Source organism: Gymnodraco acuticeps, unplaced genomic scaffold (genome assembly GCF_902827175.1).
Source record: "Gymnodraco acuticeps unplaced genomic scaffold, fGymAcu1.1, whole genome shotgun sequence".
Lineage (NCBI taxonomy): Eukaryota > Metazoa > Chordata > Actinopteri > Perciformes > Bathydraconidae > Gymnodraco > Gymnodraco acuticeps.
Genome location: NW_022989894.1, coordinates 807,971 through 833,987, shown reverse-complemented (window position 1 = coordinate 833,987; position 26,017 = coordinate 807,971). Strand labels below are relative to the sequence as shown.

The 26,017-nt window shown below is 41.1% G+C and overlaps 1 protein-coding gene across 3 annotated transcripts in view; it reads left to right on the top strand.

Moving 5' to 3' along the window:
• The window catches only part of znf462 (zinc finger protein 462), a 39,014-nt gene that overhangs the window by 7,261 nt on the left and 5,736 nt on the right, over positions 1-26,017 (top strand). For all 3 annotated transcript variants that reach the window (XM_034204418.1, XM_034204435.1, XM_034204427.1), the window contains exons 2-7: positions 13,488-13,729; positions 13,928-19,149; positions 19,598-19,732; positions 21,208-21,614; positions 22,729-22,847; positions 24,503-24,700. In XM_034204418.1, the coding sequence (XP_034060309.1) occupies positions 13,528-13,729; positions 13,928-19,149; positions 19,598-19,732; positions 21,208-21,614; positions 22,729-22,847; positions 24,503-24,700 (6,283 nt within the window). In that variant the 5' untranslated portion in view covers positions 13,488-13,527. The remainder of the gene's footprint in view (positions 1-13,487; positions 13,730-13,927; positions 19,150-19,597; positions 19,733-21,207; positions 21,615-22,728; positions 22,848-24,502; positions 24,701-26,017) is intronic.

Below are 26,017 nucleotides of genomic sequence, written 5' to 3'. Positions count from 1 at the left end.
ATATAAAGAGGAGAGAGAGAGTGCAGCGATATTAAGTATTAAAGGCTGTCTGACTTTGTGGGTGACGTCAGGTAACCATCTGTCAGACAGGGACAGGCTGACACATGCACCGCCTGACCTTGCAGTATAGATCCAGACATAAAATAGAAAAGTATCATCTCTACGTGGGATTAGCATAGTGTTCCAACTGGGAGCCATACTAATGGCATTCCTCACTATCTCTTTTTGCTTCTCTGTCTCTCTTTTTGATGTGAGTTCTTGCTTGAAGGCCTCAGTAAAAGAATACTTTGAGGTCCAACGATCAAAATCCTCCGTTTGATGCATTAACTTTGATGTTGAGTCATGATTGAAGCATGATCTAGATAAGGAAACCAGTTTCAAGGGCAGTAATATGCCTTATTTTGTTCCATTAGACCAGCGACACGGTCATCATATTAGGATTAATAGTGAGCCTCTGATCTTTCGTTTACATTGAATCCTTAAGGGTGGCCACTGGCCAGGGCCTGAAGGTGATGTGCTTCTTGTTTACGCCCTCTGAATGTGACACCAGTGAAGGTCAGGCTGCAGACAGATCAGCAAAGCTCACTGTATGCAGCATGTGTCAAAGGTTCTGCACCTCCAGGACAATACGAGAAAACTGAGCAGTTATTTCTTTTGAATGACCACCAAAAAAATTAATTTCTCCCCTCATTCATTGAGTTAAACTAATCAGTAGAATAATGTTAAACACACAAGTCTACTGTTTGTAGTCCCCATGTGTAAATATGCACATGCCTCACTTACTCCAGGTTGTTTTTGTGTTGAGATTCAGTTAGTTGTATTCAAGTGTTTCAAGCTTATTTTGAGTGAACTGATTCTAAACATGATTTTCTGTAAATGTTAAAATGGACAGAGACAAGCTTTGACAGCAAGAAGCCAGCAGAACTTTGGGAGTTACTTTGAAAGACTTTGAAAGACTCAGACATAAAGTTTGATTGAATACCCTTTATTTTTTCTTGGAACATAGGAAGGACAAACTTGAAGAAAAGTCTAAGAGGAATTATGGCACAATCAGGACCTTATCTAGACCAGGTCATCCAGCGATGATGGATGGTCATGTAAAGAGGAAGCTCTAAAGGAAAAACTACCAAGAGGCCCAAAACAAGCTAAAAATAACTGAAGGACAGTATAGGGAGTCTCATGTGTTCCTAAAACTTCTGAGCTGAGTGGTAGGACTGCTTCTTACCAAACACCGAATGTTAATTTTGCAAGCTCGTGGTTTATTCCCACGACAGGAAATGGAACTTGTGATCTAGCGAAACCGAGGTAGAAGGTTTTGATCTTAATCCCTAAAAATAGAGCGTTGGTGAATCCAGAGCAGGTCAAACCATGACTACTTTAACCCATGGTAATAGCCGATAAAACAACCAAAACTCTGTGTTGTTTGGGCCATGGGGGACAGAAGAGTTTAAAACATTAATATAAAAGAGGATATGTTATTGTTGTTGCTGAAAATAAATATGCTAAATCAACACAAAAGGAGTTTATTTTTATTTTTTATTACTGAAATGTAACCAAATAAGAAAATAAAAATACATATTTAAATCCTTTAAAACAAATTGTGATATTCAATTTGATAAAAACATTAAGATAATTATAAAAATAATAAGATAGTACCTCAAATGAGGCAGTTACCAATGCAGTCAAAAGATGCAGTCCTACATAATGGCTAGACCTCTAGCTAACATTAGCTCACATTAGCCACCGTAAGCTACTGGTCATATCAGACCACATCAGGCTGCAGTAGTGAGTGAGTGTTAAACTGAGCAATATTTAAAATTCAAGAGCATTAATGGGGGGTATTTTGCTTTACATCCAACATTTGAGATGGATTTAAGATGGAGAGCTAGAAGAATGTTTCTGGTCAAGGCTGTGTTATCTGTGTTAATGGTTGACCTACTTTTTTTTATGCCATATGCTTCCTAAAACAGATTTGTAGGCAGATTAACACTATATTTTTAGTCATGTGGCTGACACTATGTTATGACAATGTTGATGTTTTTGGCGACTCTCAGTAACGTTTGAGACCTTTAGCGCGTTAACACTTGGTTGATTTATTATTAAGATGAATTGTCTTAGTATGAAGAATCCGGATATCTACCTGGTTAAGCTTAATGTTTCAATCTGCCATTTTTCTTCAGCTCATTGATAATACAAACTAAAACATTATTATTCGTTTATTAGTATGCATGCCAACACGATACAGGGACCTTTGGGATGGCATTACTGTTGTATTTCTTGCTCTATTCTGCTTTTTCTCTGTTGTATTTCATGCCATTCCCCTCTCTTTCATTCCATTCCAGCAGATGTTTGATGAATGTTATGACAAAACGTTTATACCGAACATTATTGATTCCTCACATCTCCTCTCAAAAGGCCTGCCGCATTGATCGGCCAGGTGGGATCGATGTCTCATCTCTGTGTATTCAGACTTTCTGAAATAAGCAGCACCATGTGATCACATCATTTAAGGAAGCTGTCTGCTCTGATCACAGGCAGAGAGGAGTGAGGTCACTGTCCAGCTCTCTGTTGGTCTTATCACTGAGAGGCTGTAGTAATGAAACAGATATGCTCATCAAGACTACAGTAACCACAAATATGTCTCTCACATTCAGGTGGTTACATTGTGGTGTTATCAATTCATTCCAAGGATCAACTATATTGGATTAGAGAGGATTATCATTACAGGTTTTTATTTACATACATTAATCAAGGTATTATAGGCTAAAGGGATAGCTAACACTGGTAGATAAAGTCATATGGGCGTTGAATTTCCAGATTTGCTGAACTTCTTCCTTTATTTATTTAGCTTACTTTACATCACTATTGTTTTGTACTATTAGAAGTTAAGAGAAAACATACAACTGAATTGTTTCACATTCAGCCACCATTATTATTTTGGCTTTTAAAAAACTAAAAAAGCCTGTTACCTCCATATATGCTGTTATCTGTGTATAGAGATGTGTTGCACCCCTCTTCTACCAAATTGGCAACTCATTGGCATGTTTTCCATTTGTTCATTTTCTTCCCCTTTCTTCATGGTTTGAGTTTTGGTTTCCAGTAAACTCTTCTTGTAGCAGGAATCCTATCACATAGAATACGTTGAGCAAAACAACAGCACTTGCCTACAATGTTTCCACTTTATATGCTTGCTAGCACAATAATAGTAATGTTTGTTTCTGTCAATATGTTATTCTTCAGTGCAGGGATTAGGCAGCAGCACATTATTGGAATATGAAGGTCATTCAGGTCGGACCAGCTTTTCTCTTTTGAACCAGTGTTGTTATCTGCTACAGTGCTGACAGATAAAAGCCAACTGTGAACCAACGAGAGTGTGAGCTCTGCCCAGGCCAAAGAATCGCTGCTAACCAGACACTGTTATTCTGGCTGGCTTGCATTTTTACAGTATCAGACCTAATGTGAACCAAAATCACTTCCAAAGCTTGTCAAGGCAAGTCAATTTTATTAATTTCATGAAGCCAAACATCATATATCACACTTCTCTCTCAGGGGCCTTTATAATCATCATACAACACTCTGTGTGCTTTCCCCCTTGCTTCGAATAAAGGTAAAAGTCCCAAAAAAGTAACCTTTCAATGAATAAATGATGAAGTAGTAAATCATTATGGGACATATTAATGGCTTTAATTTGAGACCTTCAGGAATAATCCAAGACAAGTTGATGCTGTAATTCAATCCTGAATGTGTACTTAAGGTGGTGATGCTACTGGTTTACTGTGTGCATGTATGTGTATTTGCCCTCTATTATGAATGTTGTGCGAGCCTGGCAGAGAGAATATAGGGACACATATGGTTGCATGTAAGCCGACAGTCCAAACGTTAATTATGCTTCCTGGTGACCCTTTGGCTGTGTATAGAACGTCTATAGCAGCCCTGTGTCTACTTACTGTATATAAAACAACTGGAATATGTCAGAAGTGTATCAGTTAATGCCGGAAAGAATGTTATTTCATATTCTATTTATTTTAATGTACTTTATTTGCCAAAAAAAACATTTTGGCTGTTATTTCAGCCTCTCAAATATAGAGATTAGCTGCTCTTCTGTCCTTTTTGAACAGACCTCCAGCATGTTGGAATTGCTGGATTTGGATAATGAGCATTTCATATCATTTCAGAGTAATTTAAAGTCAAAATGTAAGTAGGTAGAATAAAGGTATAAGAGCTTGCATGAAAGGGCTGCACAAAATATAAACTACTGTTGTAGTAACACACACACAAAACACAAACATCTGAAGTGTGGTCTGTAGCTTTGACATTGATACACCTGGTTATTATTATCTCCATTATATGTTAAGTGTTGGTCTTTATTGTCACAAAGTATTATACAAAATGTAAATCACAACTTTCTGGTGCCATAGGTGATATCTTCAAATTGCAGTATCAAACCCATAAATATTCAGTTACTTTTTACGTTTATGAGGAAATTAATCAGAATTAGTTTCATGCATAAAGACTATTTGAATAATACCCATTTGTTAACTTTTCTGCAAAATTACTATTGTCTACAAATGACTTTGTAACCGTAATATAGCTCTGGAACAAATTAAGAGATCATTCCAAATTCTCAATCTCTACATGTAAAGCGGCCATTCCATTCCAGCATTTGTTGAATTCCAACACAGAGAAATGTTGTCAGTAGTTTATAGAATACCAAAAAAAAGAATTAACTTTACTCAAACACTACTTATAAATAGTAAAATCAGAGAAACTAATAATGGCAGCACAGTTTTGAATGATGTCATGGACAGGCTCTAATCATCACCAGTGACCAGGTGTCGATGGGTAAAAAGAATATTTGAATCTGAAACAAAAGCCTTTCTTTACTTTTTCTGGTTTCAAAGTCTCTCAGTTGTATCTGGTAAAGGGAAAGATTAAAGGTTTGGTGTCAAAATAAATATTTCTTGCTGCTGCTTGGCTTGGCCCATACTTGCATCAGCAGATATCGCAATGAGGTTTTGAGCCTTTAGATATGAAGCAACTGAAAGGCTGTCAGACTGTTATAGACAGGTATTGTCAAAAACAGCCAAGAAGTTTTTTGGTAGTATGTGATGTAAATGCATAAATAGCAATGCAAAGATTTTATAAACTTCCTTCACTATTTATATTTACTTTGTCGCCAAATAGTGGAAGTGATTTTGTTTAAAAAAAAACAGTAAATGGCATTTATAGAACTTTTTAAAATGGTGTACGGCCACAAATAATTTATAGTCAACTGTGATTCATTTTTAATAGAAAACATATTTGATATATTTATATATCTGTTATTTTCTTTTTGTTCATACTTAGCAATTTCCCCCCCTCAGTTACAGTGGGGCAAAAAAGTATTTAGTCAGCCACCAATTGTGCAAGTTCTCCCACTTAAAAAGATGAGAGAGGCCTGTAATTTTCATCCTAGGTATACCTGAACTATGAGAGACAAAATGAGAATAAAAAAAAAATCCAGAAAATCACATTGTCTGATTTTTAAAGAATTGATGTGCAAATTATGGTGGAAAATAAGTATTTGGTCAATAACAAAAGTTCATCTCAATACTTTGTTATATACCCTTTGTTGGCAATGACAGAGGTCAAACGTTTTCTGTAAGTCTTCACAAGGTTTTCACACACTGTTTTTTTATTTTGGCCCATTCCTCCATGCAGATCTCCTCTTGAGCAGTGATGTTTTGGGGCTGTCGCTGGGCAACACAGACTTTCAACTCCCTCCAAAGATTTTCTATGGGGTTGAGATCTGGAGACTGGCTAGGCCACTCCAGGACCTTGAAATGCTTCTTACGAAGCCACTCCTTCGTTGCCCGGGCGGTGTGTTTGGGATCATTGTCATGCTGAAAGACCCAGCCACGTTTCATCTTCAATGCCCTTGCTGATGGAAGGAGGTTGTCACTCAAAATCTCACAATACATGGCCCCATTCATTCTTTCCTTTACACGGATCAGTCGTCCTGGTCCCTTTGGAGAAAAACAGCCCCAAAGCATGATGTTTCCACCCCCATGTTTCACAGTAGGTTTGGTGTTCTTTGGATGCAACTCAGCATTCTTTCTCCTCCAAACACGTCTAGTTGAGTTTTTACCAAAAAGTTCTATTTTGGTTTCATCTGACCATATGACATTCTCCCAATCCTCTTCTGGATCATAAATGCTCTCTAGCAAACTTCAGACAGGCCTGGACATGTACTGGTTTAAGCAGGGGGACACGTCTGGCACTGCAGGATTTGAGTCCCTGGCGGCGTAGTGTGTTACTGATGGTAGCCTTTGTTACTTTGGTCCCAGCTCTCTGCAGGTCATTGACTAGGTCCCCCCGTGTGGTTCTGGGATTTTTGCTCACCGTTCTTGTGATCATTTTGACCCCACGGGGTGAGATCTTGCGTGGAGCCCCAGATCGAGGGAGATTATCAGTGGTCTTGTATGTCTTCCATTTTCTAATAATTGCTCCCACAGTTGATTTCTTCACACCAAGCTGCTTACCTATTGCAGATTCAGTCTTCCCAGCCTGGTGCAGGTCTACCATTTTGTTTCTGGTGTCCTTTCACAGCTCTTTGGTCTTGGCCATAGTGGAGTTTGGAGTGTGACTGTTTGAGGTTGTGGACAGGTGTCTTTTATACTGATAACGAGTTCAAACAGGTGCCATTAATACAGTTAACAAGTGGAGGACAGAGGAGGCTCTTAAAGAAGAAGTTACAGGTCTGTGAGAGCCAGAAATCTTGTTTGTTTGTAGGTGACCAAATACTTATTTTACCGAGGAATTTACCAATTAATTCATTAAAAATCCTACAATGTGATTTCCTGGATTCTTTCCCCCCATTCTGTCTCTCATAATTGAAGTGTACCTAGGATGAAAATTACAGGCCTCTCTCATATTTTTAAGTGGGAGAACTTGCACAATTGGTGGCTGACTAAATACTTTTTTGCCCCACTGTATATCAATATGATATTGCGACATTGTGCAAAGGAACACTGCATAGATTCAGAGTCACAGAGGCTTTTTGTTGTTGCACATTCAGGAAAAGCAGGTTGTGCTGTTATATGTTCATTAAACTCACAACAGAAAGTGTGACGACGACATAGAGCACTGGGAGGCCTGCACACACTGCTGGAAGACAACGTCTCAGTAGGTGATCCATTGAAGTAATGGTGCTTTGTCAATTTGATATTAAGGGATAGGCTCACTTTGCACTAGTGCTTTTAACATCACCCATGTTAATGTGCAATTGGAGTGCCTCATTCAAACAAATTACAATTAGGGCCGCATCTATCAATTATTTTCTGTTAATATATCTGCAGTTACTAGTCAGTTCAAAGCCGAAAGATATTTAGTTTAATATGACGTCAAACAGAAAAAAGCTCTATATTCAAGAGGCATCCTCTGAAATGTGACTATTTAATAGTAAATCGAAAGACAAAATCACCAATGCATTGAAAATAAATAATGTGCTTGCTGCTGTCCAACTTTAGTGTACGTGACGTGTCTCTCCTTCACAGTAAAAGCCTTTCTTTGCTGGTATTTTACCTCTTTCATTTTAAGCTATTTCGTTCCATCATTTTTTATACAATTGCACTCCCTTATGCTCTAAGCTCTTTAAGAGTTAGTTTTTTTTTTTTTTTAAACGTATGCATTATGCATTTAAATGTTCTTTGTCATATTCTCTTTTTTTTATTGGATGTATTTTACCCTTGAATGGATTCTTCTATTGCAGCATCCTGTCACAAGGTGGCACATTTCATGGCAGAAAGTGCTTTTATGTGGAATAATGTGCTCAAATGGCAGGTGAACATTGTAACTGTGGGGAATACTGAGAAAAGGGAGAGGCACTGATTTTGGCATTGATGAGATTGTCATAGAAACGTATTTACACAGATAGGCAGTGTGCACATTGCAACTTTATGTCTTGTGTAACCACAACAAATATATGCTTAAATAATCAAGTAAAAGGGTTGCAAAAACTGAATTCATGCAAAAATCTACTACTGTCCTGATCAATTACCAAAAAATGCATGAGATTCAAACCTGCAGTCCTTCCAAAGTCCAGCAGCTGGCCACTCTTCTAGTTGCAAAATCCAAATGTATAGAAGTCTATGAGAAAATATTACCCCTTCTAATTCGTTTTTTACTCATAGATTTGTTTATAATGAGTTTATGGTCGCAAAGACTAGACTCAAGTCTTTTTCAGTACAACATGATGTTCATTTTGTAAATAATGTTCCCATTTAGAGTAAAATAGTTGATAGAGGTGTTCAAGCTGTGGCTTTCTTGTGACGGGTTGCTACCATGATGTTGTGCGCGTTGGGTGCTGTCTTTGTTTTCATCTGACAACTTTAACCTTTTTAGTGTATGTTCAGTTCATGGAAGTTAATTGTAACATTTTGGTTTGCCTAAAATATCTTGTTCAGCCTTCGGTTGTATTTGGCTTCACCCTCTGTTGTCAAAAAAACATGATGGCTTTGGCCAAAATGCCAAACTGGAGCCTTCGAGGCTGTGGTCCAAAGACCAAAGGGTGATGTCAAGGGGACTTTATCAACTTTTAATATACAGTGTATTTTTTTTTCTTTTAAGATTTATCATGACATTGTTTATCTATGAAACATTGTGGTACTTTAAACGTTTTCTCCTATAGCTTTATATCTGTCTATACAGAGAAGGTGGACAGCTGAACACCTGTTCAAATACTGACCCACTACAATATCCTTGCAAACATCCTGCAGCGTTTAGACTTGTGTATGACAGGTGCTGTTTCAATTCGTAGTTTCTCGTATATTCATGTTATTTGTAGATGAACTGTTAACCACACTATCAGATCAGTGTGTTGAGTTCTCCTGGGCTGGTGACATCAGAGGAAGGGAGTAGCCTTGACGATCATCAGCTCTCTATCTCCTGTTTGAGCAAGAGGCCAAATTCTCTCTGTCACTGTTACGTAACATTTTGTCTTTATCACTATGAGATCTTCCTCTGCTGAACACATGTTGTGGAAAAACTTCAGAATATGAAGCTTTATACATTTACCTTTACTCTTCCTTCTCTCTCTTTTTTTTATAACTTTCTTGAAAGTAAAAATGTATTGATTTTTCTCTGATGTCATCTCATCTCTTCAGAAAAAATCGATGTCCATGGCTCTGGCTATCTTCTGTTATTGCCTCTGTATTTTTCGTTTAAGAAGTAGGCTGTCATTTTTAATCAATGGGTCATTAATTATTGAGGGTGAACAGGTTGACAAGAGGCACATCCCGTCTTGCTGCCAGATGAATTATCTGGAGCCAGGATGCTCAACATATAATGATAATAATAATAATATATGGCATATTTTCTCTCTCTGCCGGCATGAGATGGTAGCGCTCACCAACAGTTAAGGACAAAACCTCTGTACTCCTAATCAGCTTAATGCTGGCTTATTCAAAGGCCCTCTTTCAGACAGAGCAGCTGCTGTCAGCCAGTTTGAGTGGAGGGTGTGACTGCTGGCAGAGCTCACTGATGCAGAGAGACCGGTTGGTGATTAACAAATGTCGGTAGACTTTGGAATCTGTGGAGCCCAGTCTGATGGCTTTGTTCTCAGTTGAATTCCACTGAAGGTATTCCAGGTGGCTCTGTCAGGCTCTCTCGCTGCCTTCCTTTTCCTCCCACCCTTTCCCTTCAGACTCCCCTTCTGCGTCTCTCTGCCCCCTTCTCCTCAGGGTTTCAGAGCAGCTCTGAGATAAAGAAGTTGAGACATGCCTCACATTTTTAGACCCCCTCGTGGAACGTAGCTGGCAGTTTCTCTCCACAGTGTCGGTGCTTGCTCTGACCTAATATGTCTTTCTTTGGAGCGGGGATTGCAGCATTTCACTGGAAATCCCTTCATGTGACAGATAATGTCCCTGAGAAATGAAATGACCAGGGCGAATTCAGGCTGGCGAGAGTGTGAGATGTTTTCTGCTGAGCTGTGTGGGCAGAGGGCTTGGGTACAGCCCCGTGCATCTGGCAGATGGATTTCCGTCAGCAGCTCTCCAGTGTCAGGCGGCCTGCTTTTGAGGAAGAGGATCAGTGGGTCCATGTTGTGTGCTGGCTGAACACCTAAGCGCACATAGTCAGTTCCTAAAATGGCTGCCCTTGAAGCCCGGCTCAGAGGAGGATCTGAGCAGCTCAGTCTCTGGCTGTTCGAGCCCCAGCTGACTAGATGAAAGCAGTTACACAATCTCACCCATTAACTTGGTGTTGCACGGGGACTGTCTGGCTGAAAAGACACAGCTAAGGCAGATGGTGGTTGTGTAGGAGGCTTTTTTTTCTTCTCCCCGGGCATTCCTCTTCCCTTCTCCCAGAAAGGATTCTCTTGATATCCATGTCAAGGAACCTGGCATTAGGAGGCAACTTTGTTCAAAACAGCAGTGAACTGCCAAGAGAGCAGGGTGGGGCCCCGTGGTGAGGCTGTAACCTGACCCCGAGCAACAATGGATCCCCTGGTTGCTCAGGGACATACTGGCAGCTCGGTCGGCTCACATGGAGCTCTCCACTCTCGGGCCAGTTGGGTGTGGGAAGCAGGGCGGGATTCCCAACTGTCTCTGGCCTGATCTGACTTGAAATGTCATTGTCTCGAGTGTCCAGCTCAGTGAACTGAATTTGATCCTGGTAAAAAAAGTTGTCATTCGTAACTTGTCTCGTTGGGTTTTATATCGAATATTACAACTCTGTCAATGTAAAATGTTTTATTTTTTACCTTAAAAGAGTATGTGATTTTCTAAAAATGTTATCCTTTTAAAAAATGGGCAGACTTTCCGAAAGGGTCCGAAATTCCCCCCCCCCCAACAAATGTATTTGTGTCATGCATTCTTCGACCTTGAGAAAAACACAGCATTTTAAGTTAATCTTTAAAAGAAATCTAGGACCAAAGTGAAACAAGAGGCTCATTGCGTGGTATATTTCCTTACCTTCTACTTAGTTGCATACTTTGTTGACCTGCCTATTGACTTAAAATTAAAGAATTGATTGTATATTTTTTACATAATATCGAGCAATAATTATAGAAACAAATATATATATTTCCTGCCCTGGCTCTACAAAATACAGCATCTGGCTGAATAAAATAAAAGTGTTTTCTATAATTCACAATGCCCTAAAGGAAAGTGCATAGTGTTGATATATTAATGCCAATCTCACTCTAAAGCCTCCTAAGAAGAATATAAGAAGATAAGTAGAGGTGATGCTGGTAACATTGTATTTATTGATCACAGACACGAATCATGGCGTCTCTGTGATGTGAAGGTCATGCTCGCACAGTGGAGTATTAATCCTCTTTGAATACATGCAAACATATTTCTGTCTTTGCCTAATAGAATACACAAATGAATACTCGTTATAAAGATATAGAGCTTTCAACAACATGTGTGTTTAGTTTGGATAGTGCAGTTAGTGTTTTATCATTTTCACTACTAAGTTACATTTAACTTTATTTAATGAAAGATGTCCTTCTACATACTCTGCATACTGTTGCCATACTCATACCATTACAGATCCTCCATGTTCAGAATCAGAAGTCCTTTATGAGTCCCACAGCGGGGAAATAAAGTTAGAGTTAGTTGTGTCTTTGTGAATGGGCCTTGGATATGAGCAGCTTGAATATGAATGGGAGCCTTATTATGAATGTCAGCTTGTTAGAATAACTGTTATTGTATAGACTCTGAGAGCTACCAATTCACAGATATTCAGTATCCATCTTTTTACTTTCTTTAAGCTGAATAACGATTGATTCCGGCACTAAATTATTGATAACTTTTGATGACTTTTTAAATCTGAGACATACAACAAGCATAATAAGCATTGGAATAACTTTAATATAATAATAATATTAATATTTAATTATAATCTACCTTCCTGCATTTTAGACTTAAACTCATGTGTTATTTGGGAACATATTTCCAACACAATAGCTTTGATTTTTATTTTGTTTAGAATGGCATGTACCACAGTTACCAGCTTTATATAAAAATATGCTTCCAGAAATGTTTAAAATGTGATGGTTATGTTAATTCGGTTTTTATTCAAGAACCAAAAGGGTGCCCTTTAGGTGCCCATCTTATAACCAGTGTGAGTTACATGTTCAATTTAGTGATTTTATATTTTTTCAAGATAAAATGGCCAGCGATGATGAAATAGCTGTGAAATGATGGGCACATCATCAACTACATTTCTCTGGCCAAGTCCAAACTGCAGCCCAGAGACATAAGCCTTCATCTCTCCGTTGATTCATTCAATCTTATTTCAGACTAGCAGTTGATACAATCTGATGGAATAGTCTGCTCTAAATACTGAGCTGTGGGGCTGCTCTCCAGCTGTTGCTTATCCCAAGGTAATAAAAATGGGACAAATCAGCCCATAATCCCTCTTCAGTCCCTCCATTGTTCTTAGATTGATGCCATGCTAAAAAATGGGACCTTCTTAGTATTCTGAGTAACATCAGCATCTGCTGAATTCTCCTCTTCGTCATTTATATGAGGATCTCTATCAGAGTTTCTTGACAGCATTGTTTTAGGGAAAATATTATTTTGTTATAAAGATGTGTGAGTATCTCAGTGTGGCTTTGTTTTCATAATGAGGAAGGGGGGTGTCCGGTGCCTTGCACCACGGCAGGGCAGGAGGTGAACTGGGACCTCTCCAAGTAGAAGTCCACACTCCATATTTAGGTCTGGTCGGGGACTTGAACCAGCGACCCTACAGCTCACAGTCTAAGCCCCTACTGACTGAGCCACTGCCGGACCAATGACAACCAGTGACATACTTGACTATTGATTTAGTTTTATTAGAAGTAAAAATGTGATATTTTAATTTGTCCTATTTCATTTCAAACCTTTATTTAACCAGATTGGTCCCATTGAGATCAAGGGAGACCTGCAGACCTATGCATTATTCAACAACAAATCAATCATAAAGAAATACAAATGTTATGTCTGAATAATTATAATTGCAATCACAGTCACATGTTTACTTGAGGGACCATATTTCCAACAACATGTTATATTTTGTAGCAAATTCTTGCAAATACAACTTGAAAAGGCTGGCTTTTGAAAATATAATCATAATGCATTTCAAAGCATTATATAGTTTTCTGGCCATGGTCTTAATGGTTCTGTGAAACGTGTGTCATCCATCCTTCACTTGATTATTCTTTGTTCACAGCAGGAATTCCATCAATAATCATGCTGGATTATCACCAAGCTCATGTTTATGGAAGGGCATGTTCATTAAACTGAATATTGGTATATGACAGAATGATATTTCTCCTGTTTTGAAATTGCTCTGCAGCCTACGTTTCAGTCTCGTTTCTGTAGAAAATACTATTTGACTTACTTGAACTCTAAATGGCTCCTGTGGTATTTTACCTTGATTCTTATGAATTATTTGTATTCTTGTTTAACCTCATGTAATGCTGCATGTCCTCATGATTTCTCTCTATTTCTTTTTCTTTGCAGGTTTCCCTGATTTTCCAGGGAGTGCTCCCAGGTTTCAGTGATGGAGATGTTGCAGTGTGACGGCTGTGACTTCCGTGCAGAGTCATACGAGGACCTGAAGACCCACATTCAGGACGTGCACACCGTTTTCCTGCAGCCTGCAGATGCAGATGGGTCTGGCTCTCTGAAAGACGAGGATGAAGAGGAGGCGGAATATGAGGACAAGGATGAAAAGGATTATACGCCTCCTAAAGCTGGAATGAGTATGTCAACTACATTGAATCAGATGTTACAGATTAATTTGTTGAGGATTAGGAAACAAATAACTCTGCATACTAGGATGGTTTTATATTTCATTGAGGAGCATATTATTTATGATTTGTTGCTGGTTTTATTATCTTAAAAAAACTGACATTTTACATTAGAGCAGAAATCTCACACACTTTCTCATCTTTTTTCAGGCCCCAACTCTACTGACAATTCCAACCAAACACCACAGAAGCAGACAGCTGAAAACCACATACCATTTTACCAGTGCAAGTTCTGTGTCCGTTACTTCAGATCAAATTCATTCTTAAGAAACCACACCAAAAAGGTGCATAATGTTGTGGAGGAAGATTCTGATGCAAGTATCTCGTCGCAGAGAGCTAAGCAGCCCGGCTACACCGTCATAATGCAAAACGACCATTCAAAAGTGTACTCCTGTCAGTATTGCACATACAAGTCTCCACGCAAAGCAAGGATAATGAAACACCAACTAATGTATCATAATAAGGTTCCCGCAGAGAGTGCTGGAGATCTTTCAGAATACACTGAGACCGGAGAGGAATCTGACTCAGCCGGTGGACTCATGAAGGGAACATTTGCCTGTGAATGGTGCGAATATCAGACTGACCAGAAGGACAGCTGGACTGATCATGTGGTGAAGGAACACAGTGACAAGGTCAAGATAGTTTCCAGCATTGCAGAGCTGGAAAGGGAGGCCAGTGCAAGCTCACCCAAACCAGATTCTCCCTCCGCTTCCCAAAGCCAGACTAGATTAAAGATAACTTCCACTGATGTTGGTGAAAAGAAAGAGCCAGTAGAAAAAACATCAGAAAACACCTTGGAGAAAACAGTCCAAGAGATCTCATCCTTTCATTACACACAGATGAATGCAGTAGCACCCAACAGCACAGGTTCCTCCATTTTGTCCAAGAGGTTCTCTTCATCTGATGTCTCCAAAAGTATCGTAGAGATGGACGCCGACGCTGTCAATGAGGAGGACTCTCACAGCAGCTTAGAGGATGATGATGAAGAAGAGTTAGGTGATATGGATGATCCCAGCTATACCGGGACCCTGTCAGCAGATGCAAAGCAGCTTTTAACTGATGAGGATAATAAATTACTGGAGACTAAAGGAATACCCTTTAGAAAGTACATGAACCGATTTCAGTGCCCCTTCTGCTCCTTCCTCACCATGCACAGGCGGAGCATCTCCCGCCACATTGAAAACATTCATCTTTCTGGCAAAACCACAGTGTATAAATGTGATGAATGCCCATTCATTTGCACCAGCCCTCTCAAACTAGGCACGCACAAACAGAGCCACATTTCCTCAGATGTAGACACCATGGACCTAACAAGTGATAGTCCAGATTCTCACAATGACACTGCTGCAGAGCCAGTTAATGGGGGTAGTGTTAGTTCCAAAGTCAATGGAAAAAAGTTAACCAGCACACCGAACGACCAGCAGAATCCTCATCGCTGCACGCTCTGCAGCTTCTCCACGACCACTCTGAAAGGTCTGAGGGTTCACCAGCAGCATAAGCATTCCTACTGTGATGACCTAGATCCCTCTGCCTTTGAAAGCCAGCTGACTGACCAGCAGGACTCTGATGTGGACGCTTCTCCAATCTTTCTACAAAAAACTCAGACCTCCATTTTAGGACTTGCCACCAAAAAGCCCTTAGTAACAGGGAAAAGAGCCAGAAAGTCCATTAACGACTTGCCTTTGGATTTGTCCTCAGTAAAGAAGAGAACTAGAATTGATGAAATCGCCAGTAACCTTCAAAGTAAGATAAGCCAAAGCCAACAGGACATGATCATAAACTTAGATGACATGGATGATGAAGACGCGGGAGAAAATCAAGCCGGTGCTGAGGCAGACAGTGGAAACCATGACAATAAAAACCCTGTCTTCACTTATAACACACAACAGCTTAATGCAAGAGAATCAATGACTTCTCAAGAGGGAGGCAGAATAGGAAAAAGAAAAAGCAACCCTAAGTCAAAACCTAGAAACATTCCTATATCAATGACTCTATCGGATGATAGTGAAAACATCTCTGCTGACCCCAGCGACAGTGCTATCCAAGAGAACGCTGATTATCCAGAGGAAGTAGGAATAGCACGATTCTACTGTAAACACTGTGATTACCACAACAAATCAGCTCGTAGCGTCAGCACCCACTACCAGAGGATGCACCCTTACATCAAGTTCAGCTTTAAGTACATCCTGGACTCAGAGGACCACAGTGCAGTCTTCCGCTGCTTAGAGTGCTACATCGAATACACAAATTACAACGATCTGCATCAACACTACATGGAACACCACCCTGAAGCAAGCAATGTGCTCAACTTCAACCAACCAAATCTGGTATACATGTGCCGCTTTTGTTCGTACACAAGCCCCAATGTCAGGAGCCTAATGCCCCACTACCAAAGAATGCACCCTACGGTGAAAATAAACAATGCTATGATCTTCTCTAGCTATGTAGTGGAGCAGTCCCCAAAAACGGGTGAATCTCAAACCCTGAGGGAAATATTAAACTCGGGCCCCAAGATTTTGAACTCAGCCACGTCAACCCCAAGGTCGTCCTCCAGTCCAGTGCCGAAAACCGACGCCAAGACCCCTGAACCTAATGCCGAGGCAGACCTTAAAGAATCTATTAGTGGTAATGTTGTTGTCTATGATTGCGATGTGTGTTCTTTTGCTAGCCCCAACATGCACTCTGTTTTGGTCCACTATCAGAAGAAACACCCAGAGCAAAAGGCTTCTTATTTCCGTATACAGAAAACCATGAAGGTCATCACGGTGGATCAATCGCAGTCTGTTGCAAACTCTTCACATAATATAAGCATGGCAATGCCTCCAAAACAACAGAGCACAGCGCTGTATGGTTCGGATGAAGAGATGTACTACTGTAAACACTGTGTGTACAGTAACAGATCTGTTGTTGGTGTGCTGGTCCACTATCAAAAGAGACACCCTGAAGTAAAAGTGACGGCAAAATATATCAAACATGGCGCCCCAACCCCTGGTTTGATTAAATTAATGGATGAACTTCAAATTGCGGCTCCCAAACAGTTTTTAAAGCAGTTTCAAAACAACGGTCATGATGGGTCTAACAACACGAGCCCGAAACCAGGAAGTGGTGAGAAAGGTGAGGACGAGCTGTTCTTTTGTCAGCACTGTGATTATGGCAACCGCACTGTAAAAGGAGTGCTAATCCATTACCAGAAGAAGCATAAGGAGACCAAGGCCAACGCTGACCTTGTGCGTCGTCACACTGCAGTTGTCCGGAGTCAGCGCGAGCGTGCACAGATGGTTCAGTCGAGTTCAGTCTCCTCTGCATTGATCCCAGCCCCTCCGGACCCGGAAAACACTACGTCACTGCGCTCACTAAAGTGCAGACACTGTACCTACACATCCCCCTACATCTATGCCCTGAAGAAACATCTGAAGAAAGAGCACCCCACTGTTAAAGCCACAGCTATGACCATTTTACACTGGGCTTACCAAGATGGCGTCCTGGAGGCTGGCTACCACTGTGAGTGGTGCATCTACTCCCACGCTGAACCCCAGGGTCTGCTGCTCCACTACCAAAGACGCCATCCTGAGCACAATGTGGATTACACTTACATGGCCAGCAAGCTATGGGCTGGTCCGGAGACCCAACAAGGGGGCAATATGGAAACTAAACATTACAAATGCAGAGACTGTGCCTTTGAGGCCTGTACAATATGGGACATCACTAGTCACTATCAGGCAGTCCACCCTTGGGCCATTAAAGGGGATGAATCTGTGCTTTTGGATATTATCAAAGGAAATGGCTCAGCTGAAAATATAAACCAGCAGGTTGTCAAAGAACAAATGTCTTTTGAATGCCAACCTATTGAAGATGATGGCGGGCTGGTCATTGTCACCACACCTCAAGAAAGCCCACATCCTCCCCACCCACGTCTTTCCCTCTCTAACAATACTTACCAGTGCACTGTATGTCTATCAGAGTACAACAGTCTCCATGGCCTCCTCACTCACTATGGGAAGAAGCACCCAGGCATGAAAGTAAAGGCTGCAGATTTTGCACAGGAGGCCGACATCAACCCCAGCTCTGTGTATAAATGTCGTCACTGTCCGTATGTTAACTCCAGAATCCACGGTGTTCTAACTCACTATCAAAAGAGACACCCATTAGTGAAAGTCACTGCGGAAGACTTTGCAGACGATATCGAGCAAATCCCTGACGTAAATGAGGGAGATGACAAGTGCAAAACTCAAAGGCAAGGCTACGGGGCATACAGATGCAAAATGTGCACGTACACTCATGGGACACTGGAGAAACTCAAAATCCACTATGAGAAATATCACAATCAGTCTGCCTCTGAAATATTTTCTGCTTCTATGACTTATTTCACTCCCGGTAAAGAAAGAGAGCCAGTAGCGGAATGCAGTGGTGGTAATATATCAAGTGCAGCACAAGTCCAGGAGGTCGGTAAGTTGGACCTTGCCCTCTCCCAGTTACCCGTCAATAAGACAGAGAAACATGCTATGTTCAAGTGTCAGCTCTGCAAATACTTCTGCTCCACCAGGAAAGGCATCGCTCGGCACTACCGTATCAAGCACAACAACGTCCGCGCACAGCCAGAGGGTAAAAACAATGTCTTTAAATGTGCTCTGTGCCCATACACAAACCCTATACGCAAAGGTCTGGCAGCACACTACCAGAAGCGGCACGATATTGATGCCTATTATACCCATTGTCTGGCTGCTTCCAAGACTTTGACTGAAACGCCTATCAAAGTGATAGCAGCCCCGCCGCCAGAAGCGGAAAACACAGAAATGAGTGAAGACTTGCGTTTGGCTGTGGAGAGACGAAAGTGTTCTCTTTGCCCCTTTCAGGCCTTCAGCAGGAAGAGCATTGTCTCTCACTACATTAAACGCCACCCAGGTGTCTTCCCCAAGAAGCAGCATGCCAGCAAGCTTGGTCGCTACTTTACCGTTGTCTATGCCAAAGAACCCGAGAAGGTTGCTGTCAATGAAATGGCAGAAGACGAAAAGGAAGTGCTGGAAGTTCAACCTGAACCCGAGCAGGACGGAGAGGTGGATTGGTTGCAATTCAAGTGTTTGAAATGCTTCCGGTTGTCCTTTAGTACAGGCGAGCTGCTCTCTATGCACTACAGCGACCACCACAGCAATGACTTGAAGAGGGACTTTGTGGTGTCGCCAGGTCCCGGGGACGAGGACTCTGAGTTGTACAAGTGTTCTCACTGTGAGCTGAAGTTCCTGACTCTCCCAAATCTGGCTAAACATCTTTTGAACCACAATGAGGAGTTTCAGAAAAGGGCCATGAGGCAGGAGAGGAGGAGGCAGCTGCTCAGCAAACAGAAAGCAACAGAACCCGAGACCAAACCTGAGAAGGTAAGCATAGATACATGTCTGCCTTAAAGCTTGTAAATAAAGAATAAAACCAGCATCATTTAATCTTCATCAATAATATCTGAGGCATGCATCTCTTATTATGCTTTAAGCTACCACTGTCTATAATACTATAGCTGTTCCTTAACTACTTGTCATGGGCTGCAAAGGTTTTGTACCAACATCATTAATCATTGAGAGTATTGTTAATGTATCATAACATGACCGTAAACCCACAATCATTGCAGTAGTACCTTAAGTAACAAAACAAGGATAATTGTGGATTTCAAATTGCCCTTCAACTGTCAACAAAAATGAAAAACAGTTATAATGCAAGTTCGAGTCCCACTGCAGTCAGCATGTCATTGTGTCCCAGGGCAAGACACAACTGAAAGAAACAAATACTGTGAATATAACTACTGATTGTTTGTCATTCTTTCCCTATGAACAGGAAAGCCCTGAAAATAAAGCTCCCATAGGATTCAGGTGTAACTTCTGTGTAGAGATGCACCCCACCCTCCGAGCCATCTGCAACCACCTGAGGAAGCACGTCCAATATGGAGAGGTCAAAGAGGGACATGTCAAGGTAAATGGAGTTGGATTTATTCATATTATTATTTCTATATTGTATAGGTTTTTCTCTTCCACACTCCTCATCCCACATGCTCTGCAGTGATCTGTTTTACTTGACTTGGTTCCTGTTTCCCATTTTGTTTCTTACTGACGGAGGGTAGACAGTCTGTCAGCTTCCCCCAGAGAAAACAAACAACACTGTCCCATTGCAGTAAAGGGGTGGGGGGGGGGGGGTTTACAGAGTAGTGAGCCATAACTTTTAGGGCAGCGGCGGGTTACCATTCAAACATTAGTATTCCACTGAGGCTGCCAGAGAGAGGAACAGGCCTGAAGATCCAATGCCTCATCCAAACAGAGGCCTGGTTCCTCTTATAACATGTACTGTACTCACTTCTGCAACTGAGGCCTGCTACAAATATTGAGTACTTTTGTTGTGTATTTTGATCACCTCTACCAGGATACTGTATGTTTTGAAGAAAGTGAAAATGTAGCTTATCACAGTGACATGATTACAGTTTTAACTCCAGGGATGCAATTGTTTCTGATACATTTGGATGAAGAGAGTGCAGTCAGAGCAGACTGGATGGAAAGGTTGGGCCTTTGGATGCCACATCTTATTTATGGCCACATGAAATGCAGGGTCAGGTCCTTCCACAGAGCCAATGAGCTTCCTTGAGGCAATAAAAAAGTCACGTGTCAGTGATTGTCCGTCTACTTGTGACAACGGAAACCAGCCAGCACTCCAGCAGATGAAGGAAGAGGAAATGGACGGAGGAGTTTTGTTTTGCAGTTAGATTGTATGTTGGTGTGCGAATGTGCAAGGTTTTCTGCTTTAGGTCCTTATTTGTTTTGTTATATGAATTTTGTGTCATTTAATTTCCTTTCTAGGGGGAGTGTCAGATCAGGGTTTCAGTTGTTTTTAGATGACTGTTAAAGGTTGCTTATAATTGACCCAGTCATGTTTTTCCATCATTTGTCCTGGACTATAAACACTTTCATTAAGAGGCTCGTACTCCAGATTCAAGTATTTTGGACAGGTTTTTTTAGCGGCTTTAGGAAAACAACAGATGTTGCATAGACAAGCTTTGAAGTCAAAAATATAACCACATGTTGATCTTCAGCACAAATGCATCCAATTGACATTACACAGGGTGAGTGAGAGAGCTGTAACTAACACTTCAGTGGAAATGATTGCGCTGATAGAGCACAGGCAGAACCAGAGGTGTTAGACAGATGCTTAACTGTCGCTTATGTGCTGTTAACATGATTTGCCTGATTTAGGAAAAACGGTTAGAGCGGTAGAGTCTTAGTGATACTTCAGTGAACAGCTATTTTTGTCATCTGGAAGCTGATTAAGTATCAACATTGGACAATCTAAATAAATTGTTACTCTTAATCTCTCTCATTTCATTGCCCTGTTGTGGGTTGGCATAACAAAAAGGCTGTGACAGACAAAATCAACAGAGACCTCTCCTCTTTGTTTTGCAGCAGGAAGTCAGCGAGGTCCCCTTGACCCTGCCTTCAGAGACCCTGACGAATGGTGACATGGAGGAGGAAGAAGCAGCTGAAGCTGACGGCCTCGAGGGGCCCTCGCCCTCCATGATGGTTTCCCCAGAATCTGTTGATGTTGCCGCAGAGACACTGGAAACAGAGAGGGAGGCCGTTGGAGGAAGAGGAGCGGCCCTGGTGGCAGCGGCGAGGGCCGTGGTGTCAGAGGGCGAACTGAAGCAGCGATTAGCAGCGGGGGGTCACCCATGTGCCCAGTGCGACCGAGTCTTCATGTCCATGCAGGGACTGAGGTCCCATGAGAGGAGCCACTCAGCCATGGCAATGTTCAGCAGAGAAGACAAATACAACTGCCAGTACTGCCAGTTCGTCTCACCCTTCAGACATAAGTGAGTAGAGAGGAGTCTATGTCCACAATCCTAACAATGTATCCACATTACTGCCCCCTGTGTATAGGATGAGACTTTATAAGGAGTGAATTAAACACATTCATTTTGACTTAATGTTATTTGTTTCAATGTGTTTATCCAGTGATGTATTCTGACTGTACCTTTCACAAGTGTTTTTCATTAAGGTTAGTGCAAGTTTAATTTGTTAAATATCAGTAAAATTGAGTACCCTGTGTCTGCTTAAAAATAAAAGCCATCCCATGGAGCTCCAATTGAATTGAGGAAATGTTTTATATGCAGTAGGCATAACTCAAAGCTGCTGTGATATGGCTTCAGGAACAGTGAGGGTGATATAATGAGATAAAATTACAAACAATAATACTGGATTACATGCATGCTTCATTTCCTGTGAATCCCTCACGCAGATTATTAGAGAACATATATTATATAAGCTGTATAAACAATAAAAGCAGTGCATTTTAAACTCTTATCCTTACATACATAACCAATCGTGGACCAGCTGTAAATGTTAAACTCGATTTGCACAAACCAACATTTTAAACCCTGTAGAAATCCCTTTGAATCCTCAATCTTTTCAGATTTCCTGCCTCCTTGGAGAGTAAGACAAACATTACAGCGAGACAAACATTTTGTTAGTGTGATTTGTCGTATCCATCACAGAGACACAGAGCGAGAGTCCTCCTCTCCTCTGAGCTCCCAGGTGTAATCCCTCTGTACTGTATGTGCCCTGACCCAGAAAGAAGCCGCATTCCCATGCCACCTAGGAGTCTGGCATTAAAAACACAGCCACTGCCCCCACAGGCGCTCACACGCTCCCTCCCACCAAGGGATTGTGGGTAGATGAGTTCACCCCACGGCTCCTTGTTCTGTAGTCTTTGGAAATGTGTGGCTGTTGTTTACGAGGTAAACAGAATAGAGCGCTTTAGATGCTGCGGAAAACAGCCTGCTGTAGAAATCAGTGTATGCTGTCTCTCTATTATTGTCACTTTCTCTCTTTATGTCCCATCCTTCTCTCCTCCTTCCATCTACTTTTTCCCTGTCTTTTATCCTCTTATCTCATATCCTCCCTTCTGCTTTGTTTTTTTTGTGCCAGTCTGGACAGACATGTGCAGTCTCACCACGGCCACCACAAACCCTTCAAGTGCAAACTCTGCCCCTTTAAATCTGCCTATGTGAGTCGCTTGAAGAGCCACCTGCATAAGGCACACACAGGTAAAAACCTACACACACACACACACACACACACACACACACACACACACACACACACCACACACACACACACACACACACACACACACACATACACACACACACATACATTAAATCTAATTGTACAGCTGTAGCCGTGACTAACAAGGCATTCCCGGGCCAGAATAGCAGCCTCTTGTTTATCATCTTCCACATAAGGATGCTGTGCTTGACTTAGCTTATCCTGTCCAGTATGGCCAGCTGAGGAGGAGCAGCTTCACCATTCACCAAGAACATTAAATACACTTAATTAAGCTCATCAAAAAGAATCCTTTTTGGATTTAGGTACAAATAGCCTAGATTAATTAATCGTTAATTATGTTTATTTGGGAATAAAGTGATGAAGGACTCAGCACGGTACAAAGGAACATGACTACATGTGTCCGTGGTTAAACGTGATTTTTTTTCCGCCTGTGATCGTTTTGTTGCTGTTGAGGGAGCCAGATGGCAGACAAAGAGATTCGCATTCAAGCAAATATAAAAAAGCTCCTACCTGGGAACCAAATGCATAGTACGCAAAATCAGATCTGGCAAACGAGAAAAGCAGATTTTCAAGGGGCATCTGAGGGCTCTCAATTGTCTGATTTTAGGCAACAATAGCAGCACTGAGAGTTAACAACTGCTGTGGTTTATTCGCACAAACCGATTTTGTGTTGTGATTTCATTTGAAAAGTGAAGTTTGGAGATTTTTTAGATTTTGTTAAAACCCACACATTTATATCCTGGATTAGTGCTTCCCTATCTTGTCCCTGAAAACAGTCCAACAAGCTAGAGATACTTTGGATTGATGCACACCAGAAATAGTTAAATTAGGAAGTAGTTTTCCCTAATAAACCACTTAGTTGGCTATGTTACTATCAGATCTGATTTGGTTGTAATGGTGCATCTCTTCAGGATGCTGCTTGCATTAGGGTTGTTAAGCAAGTTTATTAAACAGCTGCAGGAAGCAAGATGTTATAAATCACTGTTCGGTGCTTTCAAAACGTTATCAAAGCTGCTCAGTCACAAGGTAATGGCATGAAATCAAAGAAAGTGGTCAGTATTCATGGCTCTTAATCGTGAGTTTGAAATGAAAAGAAGGCATTGTATAAAATTCCTTCCTATGTGTACGTCTCACCAACCTGCACACCTACCTTCATGCTAATTATGGTGAAAGTTCCTCAATAATGTAATTTGCCCCTTCAGACTCACCTACCTCTGGCCGTTTGAATATATCCCTGTTTACATTCAAAGTTGTAACCAAACAAGCAGTTTAACAATGTACTACACTACTACACTATGTACAGCACTTTGGCTCGACCAAAAATCGTTTTAAAAATGTGCTATATAAATAAAACTTGATTTGATTTGATTTCCAAATTGCCTACAAGGGAAGTGCATATTGAGGAATTGGAGAAAGGATTATGTTTATGTGTGATACCTCAAGACAATGAAAATAAACATTGCAGCTTGATATTTCTTCAGTCAAAATCAGGCTAATTAGACTACGAGGAGCACTAAGTGACATGTTTGTTGCAGATTGGCTCCGAGGGGAATAGCTTTCTTTATGGTGCTGGATTGGTTTATTATCGCAATGATTTTTATAAAGACTTTTACATTTCTCGGTTTTCCTCCAGGTGAGCAGCACACATACAAGTGCTTGTCGTGCCCCTTCTCCTCTATGACCATCAGCCAGCTGAAGGAGCACTCTCTGATGGACCACGGCGAGGCGCTGACCCTCTCCAAACTGCGTGCTGCTACCCAGGCTGCTCACGGAGCCCCCAGGCCCCCCCGACCGGCCAGTAACACAGAGCAAACTCCCTTGGACCCGGATGGTAAGAGATCCTGCGTAATGTCATGGAGATGAGATCATAGGATAGGATTGTCAGGGCCAGATTTAGAAAACCTCAATCTAGCATCAAAGCAGAATCTAGTTTCTTAACATTGGTGTTAACTCCTTGAGAGGATTTGATGGAAACAAATGCGATGTTTTTAGAAATAAGCCTGTACAGTAACACATGTACAGTATATTTATTTTATTTATCTTATATTTATAAGATCAATTGACTTATCATTGTAGATCCAGCCATATTGAAAATATATGATACACGTCATGTTCTTGAAAATATATATAACTAAATCTTAATAGCTCTTTCATTCACATTCGGACTAAAACATCTACATTTTCTGGTTCAACCTTTTTATCAAAGGTGCTTTTTATTAGGGTAACAGATCACATTAGCGATAAATACGGAAAAACACAGCAGTTGTTTCAATGATTACGTATCGGAAATTGGTTTAATAAATAAGAGAATGAATGTTTTGACTGCTGAGGTTTGATTACCTCAGTCTTCTTTGATGTTGATCACTGACTCCTTCCTATCACAGAGGCCTCCTCTCATAGGTTGCTGCAGCAGCTAGCTCCTTGATGTGATGCCATGTTTTAGGTGTTTTAGTGGCGGTGCATTGCACAGCTTGCAGAGTGTTCTTGGCAGCAGCTGTCACCTTGCTGCTGGAGCGGTGGAATCTTCCCTGGAGCTGAAGCAGGGCAGCATTCCTCATTGCACCAACCACCACTGTCGGCTGGGCCCTACCAAGACAAGAGAAGCATTGAGAGAGAGCAGAGCTGACATATTGAATGTCTCTCCAGCATGCCAAAACCAGCTACCTTCAGTCGGATGTCTACATTTCTGATATTTGAAAAGGAATACAGGGTTTGTTTTGAAAAGATTTAGATTTGATTGGCTCTAAAAGTGTGAATATAAGACCCAAGTTCTTGCTGCTTTAAGGTTATCCTTAACATATATTTAAGGCGTTCTCCTTCCCTATCTTCTCCTCTCAGAAGTATATTCCACCTTTAATTGATGTGATGTAATGGACAGTTTGGGCTCCTAAGCCCTTCAAAAAGACACATTATCTGCTGTCCATCTGCTTTCTCATCTCCATACATCTCCACAATGCGGAGAGGATATTAAAAACATCAATTGAGGCATTGTTTGATTTGTGTGAATTTCTCTCTACCATCTGCAAAAGTAAGAAATTCGATCTCAAGCATTCTGTAAAGTAAAAGTTTATAAGAAAAGTTATTAGTTTATTCCAAGCTTTCTCATACTCTGAGTGCTGAATGAGGCATTTTTCACATGGATAGATAT